The sequence below is a fragment of the Helianthus annuus genome, chromosome 17, assembly GCF_002127325.2.
Source record: "Helianthus annuus cultivar XRQ/B chromosome 17, HanXRQr2.0-SUNRISE, whole genome shotgun sequence".
Taxonomy (NCBI): domain Eukaryota; kingdom Viridiplantae; phylum Streptophyta; class Magnoliopsida; order Asterales; family Asteraceae; genus Helianthus; species Helianthus annuus.
In genome coordinates, this window is record NC_035449.2 from 163,470,938 (window position 1) to 163,491,152 (window position 20,215).

General features: G+C 34.5%; 2 protein-coding genes across 2 annotated transcripts; both read right to left on the minus strand.

Annotated features, from left to right (window-relative positions):
- Positions 1 to 6,595: 6,595 nt before the first annotated feature.
- LOC110925170 (FBD-associated F-box protein At4g10400-like) lies at positions 6,596 to 7,572 on the minus strand. The gene is made up of 4 exons (XM_022169139.1): positions 7,511 to 7,572; positions 7,176 to 7,287; positions 6,951 to 7,103; positions 6,596 to 6,829 (listed from the first exon to the last, which is right to left on the minus strand). The coding sequence occupies exons 1-4, from the start codon at positions 7,570 to 7,572 to the stop codon at positions 6,596 to 6,598; spliced, it is 561 nt and encodes a 186-aa protein (XP_022024831.1).
- A 2,187-nt stretch (positions 7,573 to 9,759) lies between these two features.
- LOC118488921 (F-box/LRR-repeat protein At3g59200-like) lies at positions 9,760 to 12,355 on the minus strand. Its single transcript, XM_035986352.1, has 2 exons — positions 12,228 to 12,355; positions 9,760 to 10,273 (listed from the first exon to the last, which is right to left on the minus strand). The coding sequence occupies exons 1-2, from the start codon at positions 12,353 to 12,355 to the stop codon at positions 9,760 to 9,762; spliced, it is 642 nt and encodes a 213-aa protein (XP_035842245.1).
- Positions 12,356 to 20,215: the final 7,860 nt, after the last annotated feature.

The window sequence follows — 20,215 nt, forward strand, 5'->3', positions numbered from 1 at the left end:
TTTACTTAGGTTCATGCTAGATTATACATGCTATATGTCATTAACTTTGCTAAGCCCTCAACTTAACATTTATAGCGCTAGGAGTAGCACACCACCCGTCGGGGTCTTGTTAAGTCTTTATTCTAAACGGTCTCGGCACTTTTGGGGCGAGGGATGCTAAATACTAGTGGACACTTGCGTTTGACGTATTGCTATGCATGCTAGTTTCCTTGTTTACAAATTGCCATGTTGATTCGAGAAAATGCTTTTATACTTATGCTATACTTATTCAAACCTTGTGTACTCGCCTTTGCTTTTGCATTGAAATTATATTAAACGTGTTACAGGTTGAGGATGATGATGCTATGAAACGAAGTAGTGATGATGCCAAGATACACATTTAGACGTCTTAGGTTTAAACTGTTGTATAAATTTTGTTATGTTTATGTTATGAACAATGTTGTCATTCGAATTTCTTGTAATGTGTTAACAATTTTATTATGAAATGAAAATGGTTGATTTAAATATTGTCACAAATAGTGTTATGAAATCTCTTGCAATCTATTTCGTCTCATCCGGATGATTCCGCCATCGGTTGGGGTGTGACACTGATGTTTCAAAATTTGTTGCATATCACTAAACGTCAGTTTTCTCAAGTATCTTTTCATATATAGTTCAATGATATACGCACAAAAATTGTGAAGACTTTCCCTAGCCACTCGTGCTGACATTTTAAAATAGTTGTCCATTATGTCGGAACTATTGCCATAAGCCAATTGTCTTAGGGCGACCATGACCTTTTGCCACGTGGTAAATCCTAAATTATCAGGTGCATCGGGTCTTTGTCAGAAAAATCATATTTATCCTTTTAATCCTTTGATATTCTTAAAAATAAATTTTTACTTATACAAAAACGATGCCTAAATATTCTTTCATAATACGTTGGTTCGGGTGAGAAAAAATCACTTACAAGTAAATCGTTTGCGGTTTCGCGTTCACAAACAATATACTTCCTCTGTTTGGGTTGGGAAGTCCCTTCATTTGCATCGTCAACAATAGCTTTCACCACCATCGACACTGCTAATAATAATATTTCCCCCATTGTCTGATGAGGATGACAAAGCAAAATTTCTCATACGAATCGCTTGAAATTGAAGAAGCCATTTTATATATTTTTTTGGAGTTTGATAGTGGTTTTTCAATTTTTAGATGGTAAAAATGAGTAAGAAATGAAAGGTTTATATAGGAAAAAATTGAAAGATATTTTTTAAATAGTCGTTGGCCAATGGCTAGCCAAACATTTATCAACACCCAGCCAACCATTGCCAGCCACGTCACCCTATACCATCGACCCATGCTAAGCAATATTGCCACGCCAAGTGGGCAACGCCCAACAAAACGTCAACCCGTGGTAGAGCAGCCACGTTAAAGGGCCAACACCGCCCCTTGGCCATGCCCACATCCACCAGTCTCATGGGGTGTTTGTTTAGCTCTTAATGGGACTCTTAATAGTTTAGACCTCTTACTGGTTCAACACTTAATGGTTCAGACTGTTTGTTTCGCGAGTAGATGTCTGAATGGTTCAGACATTTGCCTTTGAATGGTTATGCATTATACTGAGTCTGAATAGTTAAGACCTATAATCCGAATTGGTCAGACATTTGCCTCTGAACGGTTAGACATTATATTGGCTCTTAATGGTTCAGACCTCTCTCTTACTGGTTTAACACTTAGTTGTTCAAGTCTTTTACTGGTTCAGCACTTAACCATTCAGAAGTTGCTAGACAGCCCCTTAGTTACAAGGAAAAAATATTAAAAGTTTAAACGTATGTGACTTTAATGATTAAAAATCTATAATCTATCTATAAAATTATAATAAATCAAAACCATCTTAGGCTGCATGACTTTCTCTTAAACATCTAATTGTGACGTGGCAATGTATTGTGAGACATTGACTGAATTTGAGCGGTAACTAAAACAAGGGTGTTCAAGACTTTTTTCTCTCCCCTGCTATTCAATCTCGTATCATCTATTCTCTTAATCAAATTCGAGTTTCCTAAATTACTAACCCGTTCCATTTCAATATTTTTTCTTTTAAACCATAAATCCAATTAAATGTTTGTTAACATTCAAATAATTACGGTCTACGTTTGTTAACATTCAAAAAAAATTGCTAACATTCAAATTTTAAATTCCATTAATTTTGGATACATTTATTATTTTCTAAAAGTTGCGAGTGAATTTTATTAACATTGTATATGCATATTTTGTAGATAGTTTTGTCATTTAAGGTTACCATTAATTATAACTAAAAAAAGTTCTTTCTTGATTTAAAAATAATAATTCGACGTAACTATATTATTTTGTTTTATGTAAGTGTATTATATTATTGTTTTGTTTTACTTAACAAATTAATATATGTCGTCGTTTGTTGTATATAAAAAAAATAATAAAAACATAAATAAACTATTCTATGTCATGACTTCTTAAGGCAAGTCAGATCTTTGAGAAGATCATACCGAAGCCGGAGATGTATGTCTTTATCATGCAACTCCGTAAGGACGTTTTCGTCAAACACTACCTCGACGGGCGCATCTCTTATGTGGACATGTGATATTGCATTCCCATGGTCGTCATCCTTCAAAATCATAGAATGTAATTCGAATTGTAAGAAGTACTTTCTTCATACAACCCGTGTAACACACGAGAACTTAAACTAGTTAGAAAATGTACAAAAACTTAGGTATGGTGTTTTATTTTTTTAGGCATGTTGTTATGTAAGTGCATCGTGGCTAATTTTTTTACATCATGTAAACACGCATATCCACAAATTTAGAACACACTGCTAGGGTTGTAAACGAATCGAACAAACATGAACAATGCAATGTTTGTGTTCGTTCGTTAAGGAAATGCAGATATTTGTGAACTGTTCATAAACGCATGTCGAACAAAAGTTTATGTTCGTGTTCATTTGTTAAGAAATTTCAGTCGTTCACGAACAGTTCGTGAACACTAAGCACAAACATAAACAAACACAAATGAATGCAAACAACACAATTGAACACAAACGAAAATTAAATTTGAAACTAAAGAAAACATTGGCCTTAACATCCGACACAAGGAGTCAAATACAATCTGAAATGTTAAATCAAGAATTTAAAGACACAAGAAGTCTACTACAAGCACCGTAAGACAAAACAAGTTTAGCGAATTTAAGACATAGTTATCTAAAGTTACTTAGACATTTCCCAAAAAAAAATGTCTTTAGTGTCCAACTTCTTCATATGTTCAGATAAGGGTTTACATTTTACTATTGTTTAATATAAGTATTAACTAATGTTTAGGGGAAAGAGTAAAACTTAACAGGGAAAGTGATATATTAACAGACATTAATAACTTTTAGCAAACGAACACGAACGAACGTAAATGAACTGACATTACCAAATGTAAATGAACATATTACCGAAGTAAACGAACATATTAGCGAATGTTCACGAACTCAGTCCAACGAACATGACCTTTGTTCGTGTTCGTTCATTTAGTTAATATGGTATTCGTTCATTAATTAAACAAACTTCCTGCCGACCGGTTCACAAACTATTCGCTGAACGTAAGGTTTATTTACAACCCTACACATTGCCTTAATTTTGTTGGGTTATTTGAGGCTCTCAAGTCCACCACTAAAGATGTGTTCGGTTCGATTATTAGCCTTAACCTAAATCGTAACCGAAGTCATCAGTTAAACTAATTTACAACCAATTGGTTTTCGGTTAATCGATTTGGTTTATCTGGTTTGTTTGTTGGTGTTTGGTTCGATTCAGTTAATTTCGGTTAGCAACCAAAACCAAACTTCGGCTAAATATATGAAATGAATATACAAATAAAAATAGATATATAAATACATGAAATATGAAATGAATATACAAATAAAATAGATATATAAATATAGGAAATGAAGGTATAAAACTAATAATGTATTTAAATATGGATATTGTTCGGTTAATTTCTGGGTTAACCGAGGGTACAAAAAAACAATAACCGATTTTCGTTAATTCAGTTTCAGTTAATCGGTGTTTTTGGTTCGGTTTCAATTAAAGATTCAATTATTGTTAACCCCGACCACCCCTAACTTGATACTGATAAGCATATTGATATCTATATCTATACACACGCATGAAACACCTATACACATGTTTAGACGGATCAAATTATTCGAATTTTATTTTATTTTTAACCTGAATTTGATTGATTCGATTCGAATTCAAAATTCATATTCATGTCAATTCGAATTCAAAACTCAAATTCAAATAAAATTTGATTCTATTCTTATTTACCCAAAAAATTACATAATTTTGATTCTACCTTCATGGCTTCTATTTTCAACTGGACTACTAAACGTACCCCCTCTTGTTACTTTTCATACCCACTTTCCATAAAATCACATCTAAACTTATCATATTTACCCCCTATACATGTTATATTTTTTTAAAGTATTCTTTTTGTTACAAAACAAATTTAAAAGTGTAAAAAACTATTGTAGACGTTTTTTTTCAAAAAAAAAAATTTGTTTTTTTTATATTAATTTAAAAAACATATTTTTTAAAGTGTTCACTTCGATCGAAAGTCCTAAACTGGTTTTAACTTCCTTATAACATACTCCTTACACTAATTAAATTTCAACTTATATAGATTGGTAATTTATAGTTTGATAAAATTATTTTAGTACCTATTGTTTATTTGTTCACTTTTACATATATGGTGTGAATGATTAATATGTGCTAGGGCTCTATAAACAGTATTTTAAAAGAAATAACTTTATTACTTTTTAATAAATAAAAATTGTTAATTATTTTATAAACACATTTAAAGTATTAAAAATTATAAAAGTAAGATCTTTAAAATATAAACTAGATGAGAGAAAAATATAATATAGAATTTTTTTTTAAAAGAGAGTTCAAAACTTTTTTTATTGTTTTTATAAAAAAATGTGAGCATTTATTTATAGATATTCAATAAAAAAGCATAATCAAAATACGATTTGAGAAAGTGTCTTTAAAAACATTATCCGAGAACTTTTAAAAAATATGTTTTTAAATAAAAAGTAAAAAACAATTTAAAAAAAACATCTGTAATCTTTTTTTACACTTTTGAATTTGTTTTGTAACAAAGCGAATATTTTTTAAAATGATAATTTGTATAGGGGGTAAATATTACAAGTTTTAATGTGATTTTATAGAAGAGGGTATAAAAAATAATAAAAGGGGGTACATTTAGCCACCCCATTTTCAAAACTAATATAAACTTAAACTGAATTTAGCATCAAGAAATACAAATCTATAAAACTATTAAACCATCAGAATAAGTAAATGACCAAATTCATAATTTAACTTCCAAAAAGTTTAGAATAAAGTGGCAATATAAACCAACATTCAAAGTGGGAACGACAGTATTAAAAGTCATGTAATGCATAATGTGTATATATATACACAAAATTATGTATATTTCTAATTAGAATTTTGAAACCAATTGATAATCAGAAATTTGAAATCTGATTTGAAATTCAGACTTCGAATCAAATCGAATTCCAATTTGTAAAGTCATGTTGGTCAATTCATCCCAAAACCACAAAACTAGATATAAACTCATGTTGTCAATTCTACATCAAAAGCTCAAAAGAAATCAACTAGTTGCATTCTAAAATGCTACTGCTTCATCGGTCTCGATCTTCAATAGCTCACCCAAGGAACCAAACAGAACCAGAAACCAAAAGTTATCCTAAATGAATTTATCAGTCCGGTCCCGGTTCTTGTTTTTATCACATTCTTCATATCGAGTAGTTCGGTTTTCACCCGGGTTCATGTCATGCCTACACAATTTCCTAAATACGTACACATATAACCCCAACCAGTTACGTTTAGGTTAATTAGTCCTCAACTTGTCACACATGTCAGCAAACAAAGGGTCTTGGTAGTCCTTGTTGCATTTTCATGTGTCCATCATACAATTATCATCTACCTAAATAATTGTGCCTTAATAGCTTAATCGCAATATGGGTGAGGGGAGTTATACCACATCCACCCCCGAGGTGTATTTCCCGCTCGAAGAGGGTGGGGTTATGTTCCCGCTCGTCCGAAACTACCACATCTGCCTCCAACCCAAGCATCCCATGTTTCCTTTTCCCCTCTATGTTTCTTCTCCCCTCTAACCTAGGCCGATCTCATGCACCCTCGTGGCATCCCACCCCTAACCGTCCCAACTCTACTTCCCTCACCCTAGTGCAAAGACTTGGTCTAAAAACTATATTTATGGTGCATTTGTCATACTACTCTTTAAATAAGGGGTGTATGTTTTATACAGTGGAACCAAGGGGGTCAAGCCCGCTCACAAGAATTTGAGAAAAAATTATTATTATTATTATAATTATTATTATTTATAAAATATCCAATATTTTTATAGAAAAACTTGAGTTGAAACCCATCCCATGGGTATAAGAAACGAACTTTATCATGACCAATAAAAGTGTGTACTCCGTCATAGGTTTTATGTTACATGACTTTTCACTAACTCCATTAAAAGCAACAAAAGCTAATTTACTATTGGCAGATGGAGACATTTTTCAAGATCGAAAATAGATTTCACTATGCGAGGAAGCCCTTGGAATAATCAACACCAGTTGAGACCACAGTTCTTCTCCTATGCATAATATGTTTTTCCATGTGACTGTAAGCGTTTTTAAAGCCTTTGCATTTCCCAACACGTATTCCAAAAACACCATATCCCCCTTGTACCCTTCGCATTTTGAAAACTTGATGGTTGTAAGGTTTGTTAGCATACAAGCAGGAACCATTTCCTGTTCAATCCAAAAAAGGTTATGTATGCTTCTATTTTTAACACACACAAGATAGAAAAGAAAAGAAACAATACACAAGGATAAAAGATGTTAAAAAAGTAAAGAAGAAAAATCCTCATACCTTGCAAAACCATCCAGCTATTCCATCGATACATAAAGTTTTCAACTCAGGACAACATTCAAGAAATCGAAGGATTAGTCTGGATGGCCAATAACCCTTCAACTCCAAATGCTTCATATTCGGAAAGATTGGAAGAGTTGGCATGATTGGGCACTTTTAAGAAGGGGTAAAGTTAGAATATAAAGCAAGAAAATAAAAATCATTTAAAGAAGAAGTTAAACTTACATATTGAATTGAAAGATTTTGAACTCTTCTTATTCCCTTTAGAAGCTCAACCACCGTTGAATAACTGTTGGTTCGTGACATGCAATCGATGCCCCAACCAAAGACGACACATCTTCAAATACAATGTTAGACATATTTATTAAACTTAGTTATGTTAATTATGTATTTATTCGGATTTACTAAGTAGGATAATTATGTATTATAAGTACTCGAACGATTAGATGATAGGAGGGTGCATTGGCTGATGATAAGCGGGTAAATGTTTTCGAATAACTGCTGGAGGCAGTTACCCGCCAAAAACAACCGCCAAACAATGCATATATATATTGTATTACCGGCAATATGTCCGGTCATCAAGACATTTCTTACTGTCGTTTGAATTGTCCATTAACATCATCTTATATCATTCATCCTTTCAAATAATGCCTATTCAGTTCGGTTCAATTATGCATGATCACATTAATCAAGTCACTTATTCCGCTGCACAAACACCATCTGATCCCCAACATAGTGGTATCAGAGCGGAAACGGGGAAGAAGATGGTTGAAATCAAATCATCATCCACTGTGTTGCCTTGTCAACACTGCACGGATGAAATGAAGAATAAGAACAAGCGATTTCAACGTGAGAAAACATGTTTCTACTGCCATCAACCAGGGCATCAAATCTACGCGTGTAACAAGAAGGAAACTGATGAAGCGACTCAGTTGATCCGGCAAGCGGTGAACATGGGAATACAGAATCAAGGGAGAGATAGTAATAATCATCAAGAGATGATTGTAGTCGGTACCGAAGGAGGGCTATGGAGCGATATTTGGTACGTTAGTTCTGTTATTAAACACCATATGGCTGGAAATTTAAACGTATTCAAACGTATAAAACATATTATCGGGGTTGATACACAATCCGGGGAAAACAATTTTTTGTTTACACGTGGGGTTGGATCGGTTGAAATCAAAACTGGAAACGAAACTATGAGAATTCAAAGTGTTTTCTATTCTCCGGAATTAGACCGAAATATCTTGAGCATGGATCAATTAACAATGCAAGGATTCACTGTTAACAAAAACGGTGATACTTGTAAAATTTATCCTATGTTCTCTATTCCGGTTGATAATTCCGTGAACGATGCGAGTGGGTTGACAAAGGAAGAAGAAATTGGGTTAAAAGAAAAACAGGGTATTATTGAAGAAAGTATGTATGATGATGAATTCAAAGAAAGGTATTTGAATTCGTATTTCGAAGAACTGGATCTATCGGCACAAGAACCTGACTGGAATATGATGATCGTTAAAGAGATGGAATTCCATGAATTCGCTGACTGCAAATCCTTTCTGGACTTGCTTGATGATCGAGAATTTGTGTTTAAATACAAACACATGTTGGAGATGAAATTTGAGGAAATGGTCAAATGGTTCCTGTATGATTATATGGGATTAACCACAAGACCGCTTCCACCATTTGCTCCAAACAAGAAGAGGATAAACCTGTTAGGTTTATACATCCTGGTGGCAATCGACGGTGGATACAAGGAAGTCACTACGGAAAATTTGTGGCCTGCAATTGCAAAGGATCTAGGATTTGATTACGATGATGGAGATTACATGAGGGTCATTTATGCCATGTATCTCGACATCCTAGAATACTATTATAAATACAAAACAACACAAGGGAATGTGCAGGACAAGAAGGTAGTGCATGAAGAAGGAGGGTCATCCACGGATTTTCACAGAGAAGCAAGAAGTGCAGATAACGATTACTCACAATCTGCTGTTTCAGGACAAGTTGCACTCTTCGCTGGAGTTGATGACGCTGATTGGAATCAAGGAAAGAAAAGGAAGCGGTTTAACTTTAACTATGCTAGATGGGCAGTCGAAGAAGCAAACCGGAGTGTGATGGAGAAAACTTTTAAACATAACCAAGTTTAAGGGGGTTATGTTAGACATATTTATTAAACTTAGTTATGTTAATTATGTATTTATTCGGATTTACTAAGTAGGATAATTATGTATTATAAGTACTCGAACGATTAGATGATAGGAGGGTGCATTGGCTGATGATAAGCGGGTAAATGTTTTCGAATAACTGCTGGAGGCAGTTACCCGCCAAAAACAACCGCCAAACAATGCATATATATATTGTATTACCGGCAATATGTCCGGTCATCAAGACATTTCTTACTGTCGTTTGAATTGTCCATTAACATCATCTTATATCATTCATCCTTTCAAATAATGCCTATTCAGTTCGGTTCAATTATGCATGATCACATTAATCAAGTCACTTATTCCGCTGCACAAACACCATCTGATCCCCAACACCTTGCAAAACCATCCAGCTATTCCATCGATACATAAAGTTTTCAACTCAGGACAACATTCAAGAAATCGAAGGATTAGTCTGGATGGCCAATAACCCTTCAACTCCAAATGCTTCATATTCGGAAAGATTGGAAGAGTTGGCATGATTGGGCACTTTTAAGAAGGGGTAAAGTTAGAATATAAAGCAAGAAAATAAAAATCATTTAAAGAAGAAGTTAAACTTACATATTGAATTGAAAGATTTTGAACTCTTCTTATTCCCTTTAGAAGCTCAACCACCGTTGAATAACTGTTGGTTCGTGACATGCAATCGATGCCCCAACCAAAGACGACACATCTTCAAATACAATAGACGAGCTCAACACTCCAACAACCGACAAGAATTCAAGATTAGGGACGCATAAAACAACTTTATGGTTAACTTCGTTGATGGTTGATGCAAATGTTAGTTCCAATCGTTTCAAAGTAGGAATATTGAATATGTAATCTTTTTTAAGGTCACACCATGATACTTTCGAAGATAAACTTTCAAGCATTGGGCAACCATGGATGAGTTTAGAATTAGGAAAACCAACAATGTCAAGACTTTTCAGGCAAGGAAGATAGATCAAAGACAAACTCTTCCCCACACATTGATTTAATCTTAATTTTGCGAGTGTCTTGCATGTGAAAAGGCTTGAAGGCAACCGCGTGCTAGCACATATGTCAACCTCACGAACGTTTAACCCGATTGCTTTATCGATCCAATTTGATAAACGTAATTTTGGAACCTGATATCTAGAAATGTGTAATCGGAATAATTTAACATGAGATGCCTTGCAAAACTTCAGTACCCGATTGTTAATGCACTTTTGGGTGATAAGTGCAAGGCTTCCAACATCAAGGGTCTTTATTGAACATTGTCCAAAGTTTAGAAAGAGTTTATTTGAAGAGCTTCTAGAAGGTTTTCTAGAAAGAGTTTAATGGAAGAGCTTCTAGAAGGTTTTGTAGAAAGAGTTTATTTGCATAGAGTTTATTTGGAAAGAGTTTAATTTTAGACAGAGTTTATTTGGACTAGTCTTGTCTGAGTTTGTTTAGTCTTGGTTTGTCTGAGTTTTGTAGTAAGGCTTTGTGCTTTATGTTTTGTTCGGACTTTCTATTTGGTGAGGAAAGTCTGAGATTCACCTTGTATATATACTTTAATATGGAATAGACAAGGTAACGATTTCTGTGTGAATTTCTGTGCCCTAATCATTGTGCTTTTTGTCTGGCGGCGCTTTGTGTGAGTGACGTCATTCATCTTCATCAAGAATACTCTGTGTATTCTTGATTTCTCTCTCAAATCCTTGCATTCTTGTGTTCATCTATAGTGGTTGATCATCAGGTGGATTCCGCACACCTTTTGGTTGCTTTAGCTGAGTGAGATCTTGGATTTGGAGACTTGGCTGGATAATATCGGCATAATCGGCATAATCGACTCTTCCCGCACGTGATCTTCATCACATCGCTCAACTTGACCTCAACAACCACACAAACGTGGCTATTATCAGAGGTTTGATTCCTCATTTGGTTGCTGAAAGTCGTGAGAGCAAGTGGAAGCTGTTCAAGCCAGCTGTCGGTCAAGGGGTTAAATATCTGAATAAGTTCACTGGAAAAGAGGAATGGAAAGTGGTTTACCCACCATCGAGTTGCCTTCGTGAAATCCCTATGAGAAAGTTCGATCTCAATAAGTTTGATAAAATAGGGTATTGGTACCTCAATGGAAAAACTGGGGAAGCCGTGATTACTGAGACGAATGTGGCGGAGGAGATTGCAAAGATACTGGATCCGATTTGGCTCGCAAACTTGAGGGAAGGACACTTGAAGAAGCTTCGTCGCCTGCCCCTGAAATACAATGCAGAGGATCGAGTTCTTGCGGACCAGTTCATCAAGGTGGTCTAGTTCTGTGTGAAGAACCATGTCTGGGCAGGTAGCGACTTTTCAAAGAGGAATTGAAGATCTCAAGTTCAATGAAGACCATGCACTGATCAAGGGGGAGTTTGTTAATGCACTTTTGGGTGATAAGTGCAAGGCTTCCAACATCAAGGGTCTTTATTGAACATTGTCCAAAGTTTAGAAAGAGTTTATTTGAAGAGCTTCTAGAAGGTTTTCTAGAAAGAGTTTAATGGAAGAGCTTCTAGAAGGTTTTGTAGAAAGAGTTTATTTGCATAGAGTTTATTTGGAAAGAGTTTAATTTTAGACAGAGTTTATTTGGACTAGTCTTGTCTGAGTTTGTTTAGTCTTGGTTTGTCTGAGTTTTGTAGTAAGGCTTTGTGCTTTATGTTTTGTTCGGACTTTCTATTTGGTGAGGAAAGTCTGAGATTCACCTTGTATATATACTTTAATATGGAATAGACAAGGTAACGATTTCTGTGTGAATTTCTGTGCCCTAATCATTGTGTTTTTTGTCTGGCGGCGCTTTGTGTGAGTGACGTCATTCATCTTCATCAAGAATACTCTGTGTATTCTTGATTTCTCTCTCAAATCCTTGCATTCTTGTGTTCATCTATAGTGGTTGATCATCAGGTGGATTCCGCACACCTTTTGGTTGCTTTAGCTGAGTGAGATCTTGGATTTGGAGGCCTTACACCGATCCACAAATCTTGTAAAGTTGTTATCATCCCAATCCTCGAGTTTGGTAAAGGTGAATTTATTGAAGGGGTGACCGCCAGGATAAGCAAACTCAAGGTTTGTGACAGACATCCAAACGTACCTCCATTTTTTTGATAGAACACTAGTTCGAACAGCATATTTGGTAGGCATTAGAGAAAGTATGTGTGAAACAATCTCTTCAGGCAACATGCTAAGCAAGTCATCTACATTCTCACCTATAGAACTCATTGTTTAGCCCTTAACTTGTTTCCTAAAAAATCAGACCACAACACTACAATAACAAGATGTGAAATTTCAAATATTTTAATGTTTTCGAACTGTAATATTTTTTACAGCACGTAAGAGCTTTCGAATTGTAAACACTCAAAACTCCATGTTAGTTTCAAAAAAAAAAAAAGGGTGTGAACATTTTCTACAAGATTTTCCAAGATCACCATAAAACTACGATAATGACCAATGTCTCCATATGCATAAAGCGTAAACCATCTACACATACCAGAATATTGTCCACTGTCAATACATGCTAGAATTTGATGTTGCTTTCTGCCCGATTAAATTACTGCCGAATAAGACGATGAAAAGCAATTACCTATTCGGGTTGGGGTTTCAAAGCAAATATAGTGAACTTTATAAGAAATCTGAATCCCGTTAAATTCATAGCCCAAACTCAAAGCCCAATACAAAAGGGTCATGTCCTAGGACTCTAGTAGTAGAAAAAGAATGCTAATAAACTTAGGGGTGAGCATTTTTGGATCCGGACCGAAAAGAACCGATAACCGACCCTAAAGTTAACCCAACCCGACCCGACCCTAGCATTTAGGTTTTTATTTCGGTTCTAATATTTCATATGTTATCGGGTCGGGTTTGTTCCGGTCCGAATACCCAAGAAAACCGAGTTTAATAAATATGACCGAATTATTAAATAACAATTGTTGGACTATAGGCCCAACTGTGTGAGTGGGCTTTATTAAAGCGTGATCCCCTACGGATAGTGTGATTCATTCTCCTATATCAACCAACAATTGCGGTCAACAGAATATTGTAGAGACCTATTCAATATTACTTGTTGGTTCATTCATATAAATAAAATTATTTGACTATTTTTCAAGATTTGATTGTATATCTTTATTTTTGAACTTCGAATTGTTTAAGAATTTTGAATAATTAAGTCATACATTTAAAATAACAATCAGATTCTCATGTTTATCTAAAATAAAAATTTAGTTATAACTTACACCACTTGATTTCTTTTATCAATAAAACTTTTATCAGTAAAGAACTTTATAGATAATGCAAAATTGATAAACATTTAAGAATTATTTCATGCCATACTTCGTATGCAATATACGCAAAAAAAAAAAAAAAAAAAAAAAAAAAAAAAAAACAAACAAACCATACCTCATACTTGCATTATGGTAAAATCTATACTATATTTATATTATAATGCATGAGGGAGGGGCATTTTAAGATACCCAAAAAATAAAAACTTTTTCCTCTCTTTATTTATAGAAAGACCCCTAAAATGAGGGTAGTTTGGTCTTTTAAACATTATTTATTTTTTAGCTCATAAAATTATTACACTTAAATCCCTAAGATTTTAACAAAATTATAGATAATTAGTTACAATTCACCCCTCCATAACAAACTTATAATTCTTTTTACGTATCTTGACATATCTTATAAACTATACTGTTTAAAAAAAATCCAAAGATAGCATGACGACCTACACATTTTTGTCGACGTTTCGGTAGTTGTCTTGTTCAATATCGACGCACGGATTAAAAGGTACAAGTCGATTATGCGTTAATGTACAAGTAATTAATACTTGTGATTTAATATGCCTAATCTACAAAAATGAGCTCCATCTATGCAAACAAAAACAAAAGAAATTAAAAGTACCGTAACATAAAATGAAGATATTATGTGTCACATTTTATTTTATTATATCTTATAAAAATTTAAAACTAACCACAACAAACTTCACAAATAAAGGGGTGACAAATCTAAAATTAAACCCTAACTCACTTCTATAGTTACTACTATAAATATAGCAGGACACTCCTATATCTATTGCTAAACAAAGTTAAAAAATGAATCCAGAGTTCTGAATTCAATTGTTGCGAAATGTCAGTTTTGTTATATCGTAGCAGTGAATATTTTTTTCTTTTATTTACTTTTACGTGAATGTTAACTTATTTGATATTTGCAGATTCAGTTGCATGATGAACATGCTAATTTAAACAACACATTTGTCGAACAAGCTTCTAAGGTATTGATTTTGCTGGTTTTAAGTATTATTTTTGTGTACATCTTTCATATTAACATGTTCGTCATGTTATTATATTTGTGTTTTATTGCAGGATGATGGTGATAAAAGTATTGATATTATTTTTTATGGTGCAATGTTTAGTCCATACAAGTCTAATCTTCATTGTGAATTTAGTGAAGATGTAATTTTAAGGTTTATTTAATCTTTTTTTAACTTTTGTATTCAATTTTTATCATTTATAGGGATCGGAAGTTTGAGACTCAAAGTAAGAGATCCAAGAGACTCTCTTAATGGAAATGGAGTGAGGTTATTAATTTAGACGATTCTGAGGACAATGACAAAGAAGAGGAATTAGAAGATACTGTCGATTCAAGCACAAACCAGAAAATCCGATTAAAAATACGTCGAGTGTCAATTTAGAAACAGACATATTTCCTGCAGTCTAATATGAAATCTACTAAGTGTTTTTATATATTTTGTTTTTCATTTTCAGTTGTTATGTTTGACATAGACGTATGAATAAAGTTTATTTTATATTTGAACTTTATCTTTGGTGTTAATATAATGCAGTTATTAACCATATTAATAAAGTTCAAAATAAAGTTAATATCCTAAATTTATAAGTTAATTGAACTTATATAAGTTAATATCCTAAAGTTGCAATAAATAGATATTGTAGTTAGATATAGTAAAGCTGAAACTATAAAATATTGGATATTATTCTTGGATATTAATCTAATAATTTGTATTTTTTAATTAAAAAGTAATAAAGTAATAAATTTAAAGCTAAACTAAAAAACTGAACTTACTATGATATAAAGTTAATAAAAAAATTATTATTTTATAAACATTTTTATAACAAGTAATAAATAAAATACTCTAGAAATTTACAATCTTTACTAGATAAATTCTAAACTGGGTTGCAAATTTTTAGGAATTATAAGTTCAACTATATTGTTATAGATAATATTAGTCAGTTCTAAAATAATTATTTACCAACTTGACTAGATACATAGTATTAGATTGTGTTGCTGTTAGGCCCTAAAGTGTGAGACTAACGCATCAAATTAATACAACAGGCTATGGTTAAGTACTGGGATTTACCGGGTTAGTTTATATTAGGTTGTGGACCTTTATAGGTCACTTGGGCCAAGCGTTAGGCCATGTGGGCCAAGCAAGCCCAAGGGGAGCCCATGTAGGGAAGTGGGCTTGTCTATGTATATAAACAAGTTTTTAACTTGTAAAGGGTTCAAACTTCACAGTTACAAAATTCTAGAGAAAGCTAGAGTGGAGAGGAACATATTGATAGATATAGAGTTTAGGATGAGAAAACATCACAAAAGAAAAATACAAAAAGAGTTTGATGTATATATATGCATTGTTTTAGGGGGAGAAAATGAGAAAAATACAAAAACATTAGAAAAATGAAAAAGTCAAAAAGAAACATTGCATGATATGGGAAGTGAAATAAATGTTCGTGTTAAAGGGTTTGATTAACACATGTAAGGTGCCATAGCTGAAAAGACTAGGATCTACTGCGATATGTCGATAGGCTTGACGCTCAACATGATAAAAGATACTAAGTGATATAAACATAACGAACTATGGGACACACGGGTATAATAGTATAATATTACCTTAAGCATATCACGAAGTTGAAAATTGAAAGTTGAGCATTAAAGTTTAAGTGGACAAACATATTGGCAATCGCATAGACCGGTTTGGTTAGGTTGGTACTGAAAAGTGTTCCTTCATCGTCGTCTACTATCATTCACCACCTTCATCTCTCCGATCACCAGCAACCAACTCCGGCTGCCATCACGGTTTTGAGTCCTATCACTTCAGGTCTCGAGTCAAGGAGGTCTCGAGTCCTTCATTCTTGAGTCGCAACCTCGGTTTCGCTAATCAACCAAATCCAGTCGAAACCACGGTCTCGAGACATCAACTTCATCACTGGTTTCGACTCACATCATAGTCTCGAGTCATCTCTTCCTGTTCTCGAGTCGCTATCACGGTTACGACTTCACATTTTTCAAACGGTCTCGACTCTTCACAGTTTCAAGGTCTCGAGTCGCAACAATTGTTTCGACTGAGGTCTCGAGTTCGGATTTTCGACACCGCAACAATCTTCATCATCACCACCGTACCTCCTCCGTCAGTCGACAACCTTCATCACTTCATTAACCTACATCGTCATCTTGTTCACCTCCAGATATCCTCCGATCACCATTAACCACCTGACATCACCTCACCGTTTACCGGTCATCCTCTCAGTCACACTCACATCTTTCCGTTCATCACCTACAGGTCACCATCACCGTCATCCGACCACCATACATCACCACCATCTTGCGGTTTCGTGTAACATCATCATTGATACTGTTTCGAGTAACATCCTGCATCCATCTTCACCATCGTTAATCATCCACCTTCATTAGTTCCTCCACCTCTGACTCAGCCATTAATACATCACAAACAATCACGTTTCATCTCCATTATCATTACCAACCCACCTACAATCTTTCATCATCCAACATCATCGTCGACCGCCGTCCTTCTCCGACCAAACCATCACCATCCTCATCACCGTTCAACATCGGTGGTGGCGCCTGAAAATTGAAATTAGGGTTTTGGTCGATATTGTTAAACGAAGAAGACAGTGATGTTCAGTTTCTTTTTGTTTTAAATATAATAATAATAATTATTAATCATTAGGTTATCATTACATAATCATTGGATTTTAATAATAATAATAATAATAATAATAATAATAATAAGTATACTTTTATAAATTATAAAAAAAATTAATATACTTTTATAAATTATTAATAAAAAAAAGAAAAAGTTTGTTTGGTTGTGAAAGGTTTTGACAGGTTTTGAGGTGTGGTTTAGAAAGCGGGCTCGATTCGCGTGCAAAGGGTTTTGAGTTAGCGAGTACACGGGTTCTCGTTTGGTTTGTGTTTTGAGGAGAAGAACAAAAGTATCAACCACCCGCTGAAATTATGGCATTCATATTTCACAAACCCGCGGCTCAAGAAATTACTCGTGAAGAGATAATTTCTGTCTTTTGCACTCCTGAGTGTCGAGAAAGGGTTGAGGCATATAGAAAACACAATGCTGAGCTAATACAAGATTATCAAGACATAAAAAATAAAAATTTTACTTTATCAAAGAATGAAAAGCTTTATAAAGATAAAATGAAGCTCAGCGAAAAGACATCATCAAACTCAAAGATGATGTAAGTGTAAAAACAACCCATTTCTTAGAAGTTCAAGAGAAAGTATGCATTTTGACTAAAGAACTGGAAGATATCAGAGATAGATATCAAATAAATGAACTTAATATTAAGAAATTTGATTCTTCCAGCAAACTAGTCAAAAACTTGTGTGATCAACAGCTCGCTTACATGAAAAAGAAAGGATGTGGTTTGGGATTTAATCAGGCTCCTCCTCCTTACAATGACAATTATACATACTTACCTATGACTGAGGAGGAGATGATGAATGAAAGTAAAATGACTTATGGTCCCAAAAACAATAAGTCATCATTTAATGAGAGACCAGTTGGGAAACAGAAGTCTGCCCCAATAAATTTTGTGTCTAAAGGCTCAATTGATCCTAACACTTCGTCTTCATGTCCAGATAAAGTATCTGAAGTAAAGTGTGGAGATGTTCTTGGGAGTGAACCAGTTGTTCATTCTAATATTTCTGAAAATTATTTTGAACAAACTGAATCTGATATTGCATTTGGTCGGTCTTTGTTTGCGTCATTTTCTGCTTATGTTTCATCAAGTGAACCTGATGTTTGGGGCAAAACTGATGATGTTTGTGTTGAATCCTTGAACAATAAGTGTGGTGATGATTGTTTTTCAGTTAATGCGTGTGATTGTAATGTTTCTAATGTTTCAGTTGATGACAGTGTTACAGCTGAGGTCCCTCAGGACACATTCAGTGAAACCACTGAAACTCCTTCTCAAGAAAATCAAGAGTATCCTGATTCTTCTTCTGAATCTGTCTCAGTGGACGTCCCTAATGTTGAATCTAGTGGGACCCTATTGGAAACCGTAGCAGAAAGTAAACCTCAAGTAGATTCACATGACACGTGCGTTGACGAAACACGTGTTGATGAAACTTCTACATCTTCTGAAATTAAAACTGAACCAGATTTTGAAAAAGAAGAGGTGGTCACATTGTATGACAAGTCACAAGAAAATGTTTCTGAAAAGAGAATTAAAACAGAAACTGAATCGTCTTCTCAAAATGATCCTGATAAAATTATAAAAGACGAAAAACATCATCTGTCTGAATCTCATGCTTCTACTAGTTCTGATCAACAGGTACAGAAGGAATCAGAAAGGGCACATGGAACACAAGCAAAGCAACCTAAGCAAGCTCGGTCATCTAGACCCATTAGATCAGCAATTGTTGCTATTACTCCGAATCTCCTTACATTGAAGCGACAGACTTGTTTCAACTGTGGAATTCCTGGACACATTGCTAGAAATTGTGTTCATCGTCCAAAAGTGCAACGAAATGCCAACACTCACTCATGTGCTGATGTTTGTGAGCCGGTTCACAACAAGCGGAATGAGTCAAAACGGGCAGATCAAAGTCGGGTGTATACGAAGTCTGCTTATCAAGGACAATCACGATCTCATAAGGCTCGTGACAAGGTGATTGAAAGCTCCAATAAGGGAGAAAAGACGAAGAATGGTGCTCAGAGCAACAAGACTTCTGCAAACAACAACTACAAGCACCCAAATTCGTCTTCGTCTAAGAGAAATGTGCAGGCGCATCAAGTGCAAAAAGGACCGGTTTGTCCTTCAGGACCTGCAGGAGCAAATCAAGCTGCTCAAAACGTATTTCCGATGAAAAGACAGACTTGCTACAACTGTGGCATTGCGGGTCATATTGCTAGAAACTGCACACATCGTCCCTATGTACCCTATCATGTGCAAAATCAGAGGGTTACACCAAAGGGTAACTACCATTCCAAGCCGATGAAGGTATCATCACCTAAGACAATGAAGAATGTGAATCCCAAGGTTAAACCTTCTGATGGGGATTGGAATGCTGCTAAAGTAAAAAGAAAACAAGCTTTGAAACCTACACAAATGTCGAAAAATAACAAGGTTGATAAGCTAACTGTTTTGCCAAAGGCATCTAAGAAACTAGAAAAGCCTAAACAAATTTGGAGAGCAAAACAAAAAGCAGTCACATCTCCAATCCTTGAAACGAAATGGGACTTGTGTTTGAAAGAAGTGTCTTATTTTGATGCTTCAGGTAAACCCAGGACCACGATGGCCTGGGTACCACGTCTTACTAATCTCCTTACTTTTTAGGAACAACCAAGGAGGAGCTGTTGACAATCTCTGGAATGTTGATAGCGGTTGTTCCAGAGATAAAAAACGGGTAACATTTCACTGTTGAAAAAAGTTCAAATTTTTTTTACAGATGATATGTTTCCTTTGGAGGAGATTAGAGAAGTAAGATAAGATCAGCAAAAGGTACCGTTTAAATTCAGTACTTTGATTTGAATATTGATTAGTCTTTAATCTGATGATAGAACGGTTAAACAAAAATATTTTCCCTTTTTCTTAGTTTATAACCTTGTATATAAAGTGTCCTTTCTCTTGTAAATGGTAAATTTGCGCAAAAATACAAGATTTATGCACAAATTTAGGGGGAGAGAGAGACATATATAGAGTTTAGGGGGAGAAAATGAGAAAAATACAAAAACATTAGAAAAATGGAAAAGCCAAAAAGAAAAATTGCATGATATGGGAAGTGAAATAAATGTTTGTGTTAAAGGGTTTGACT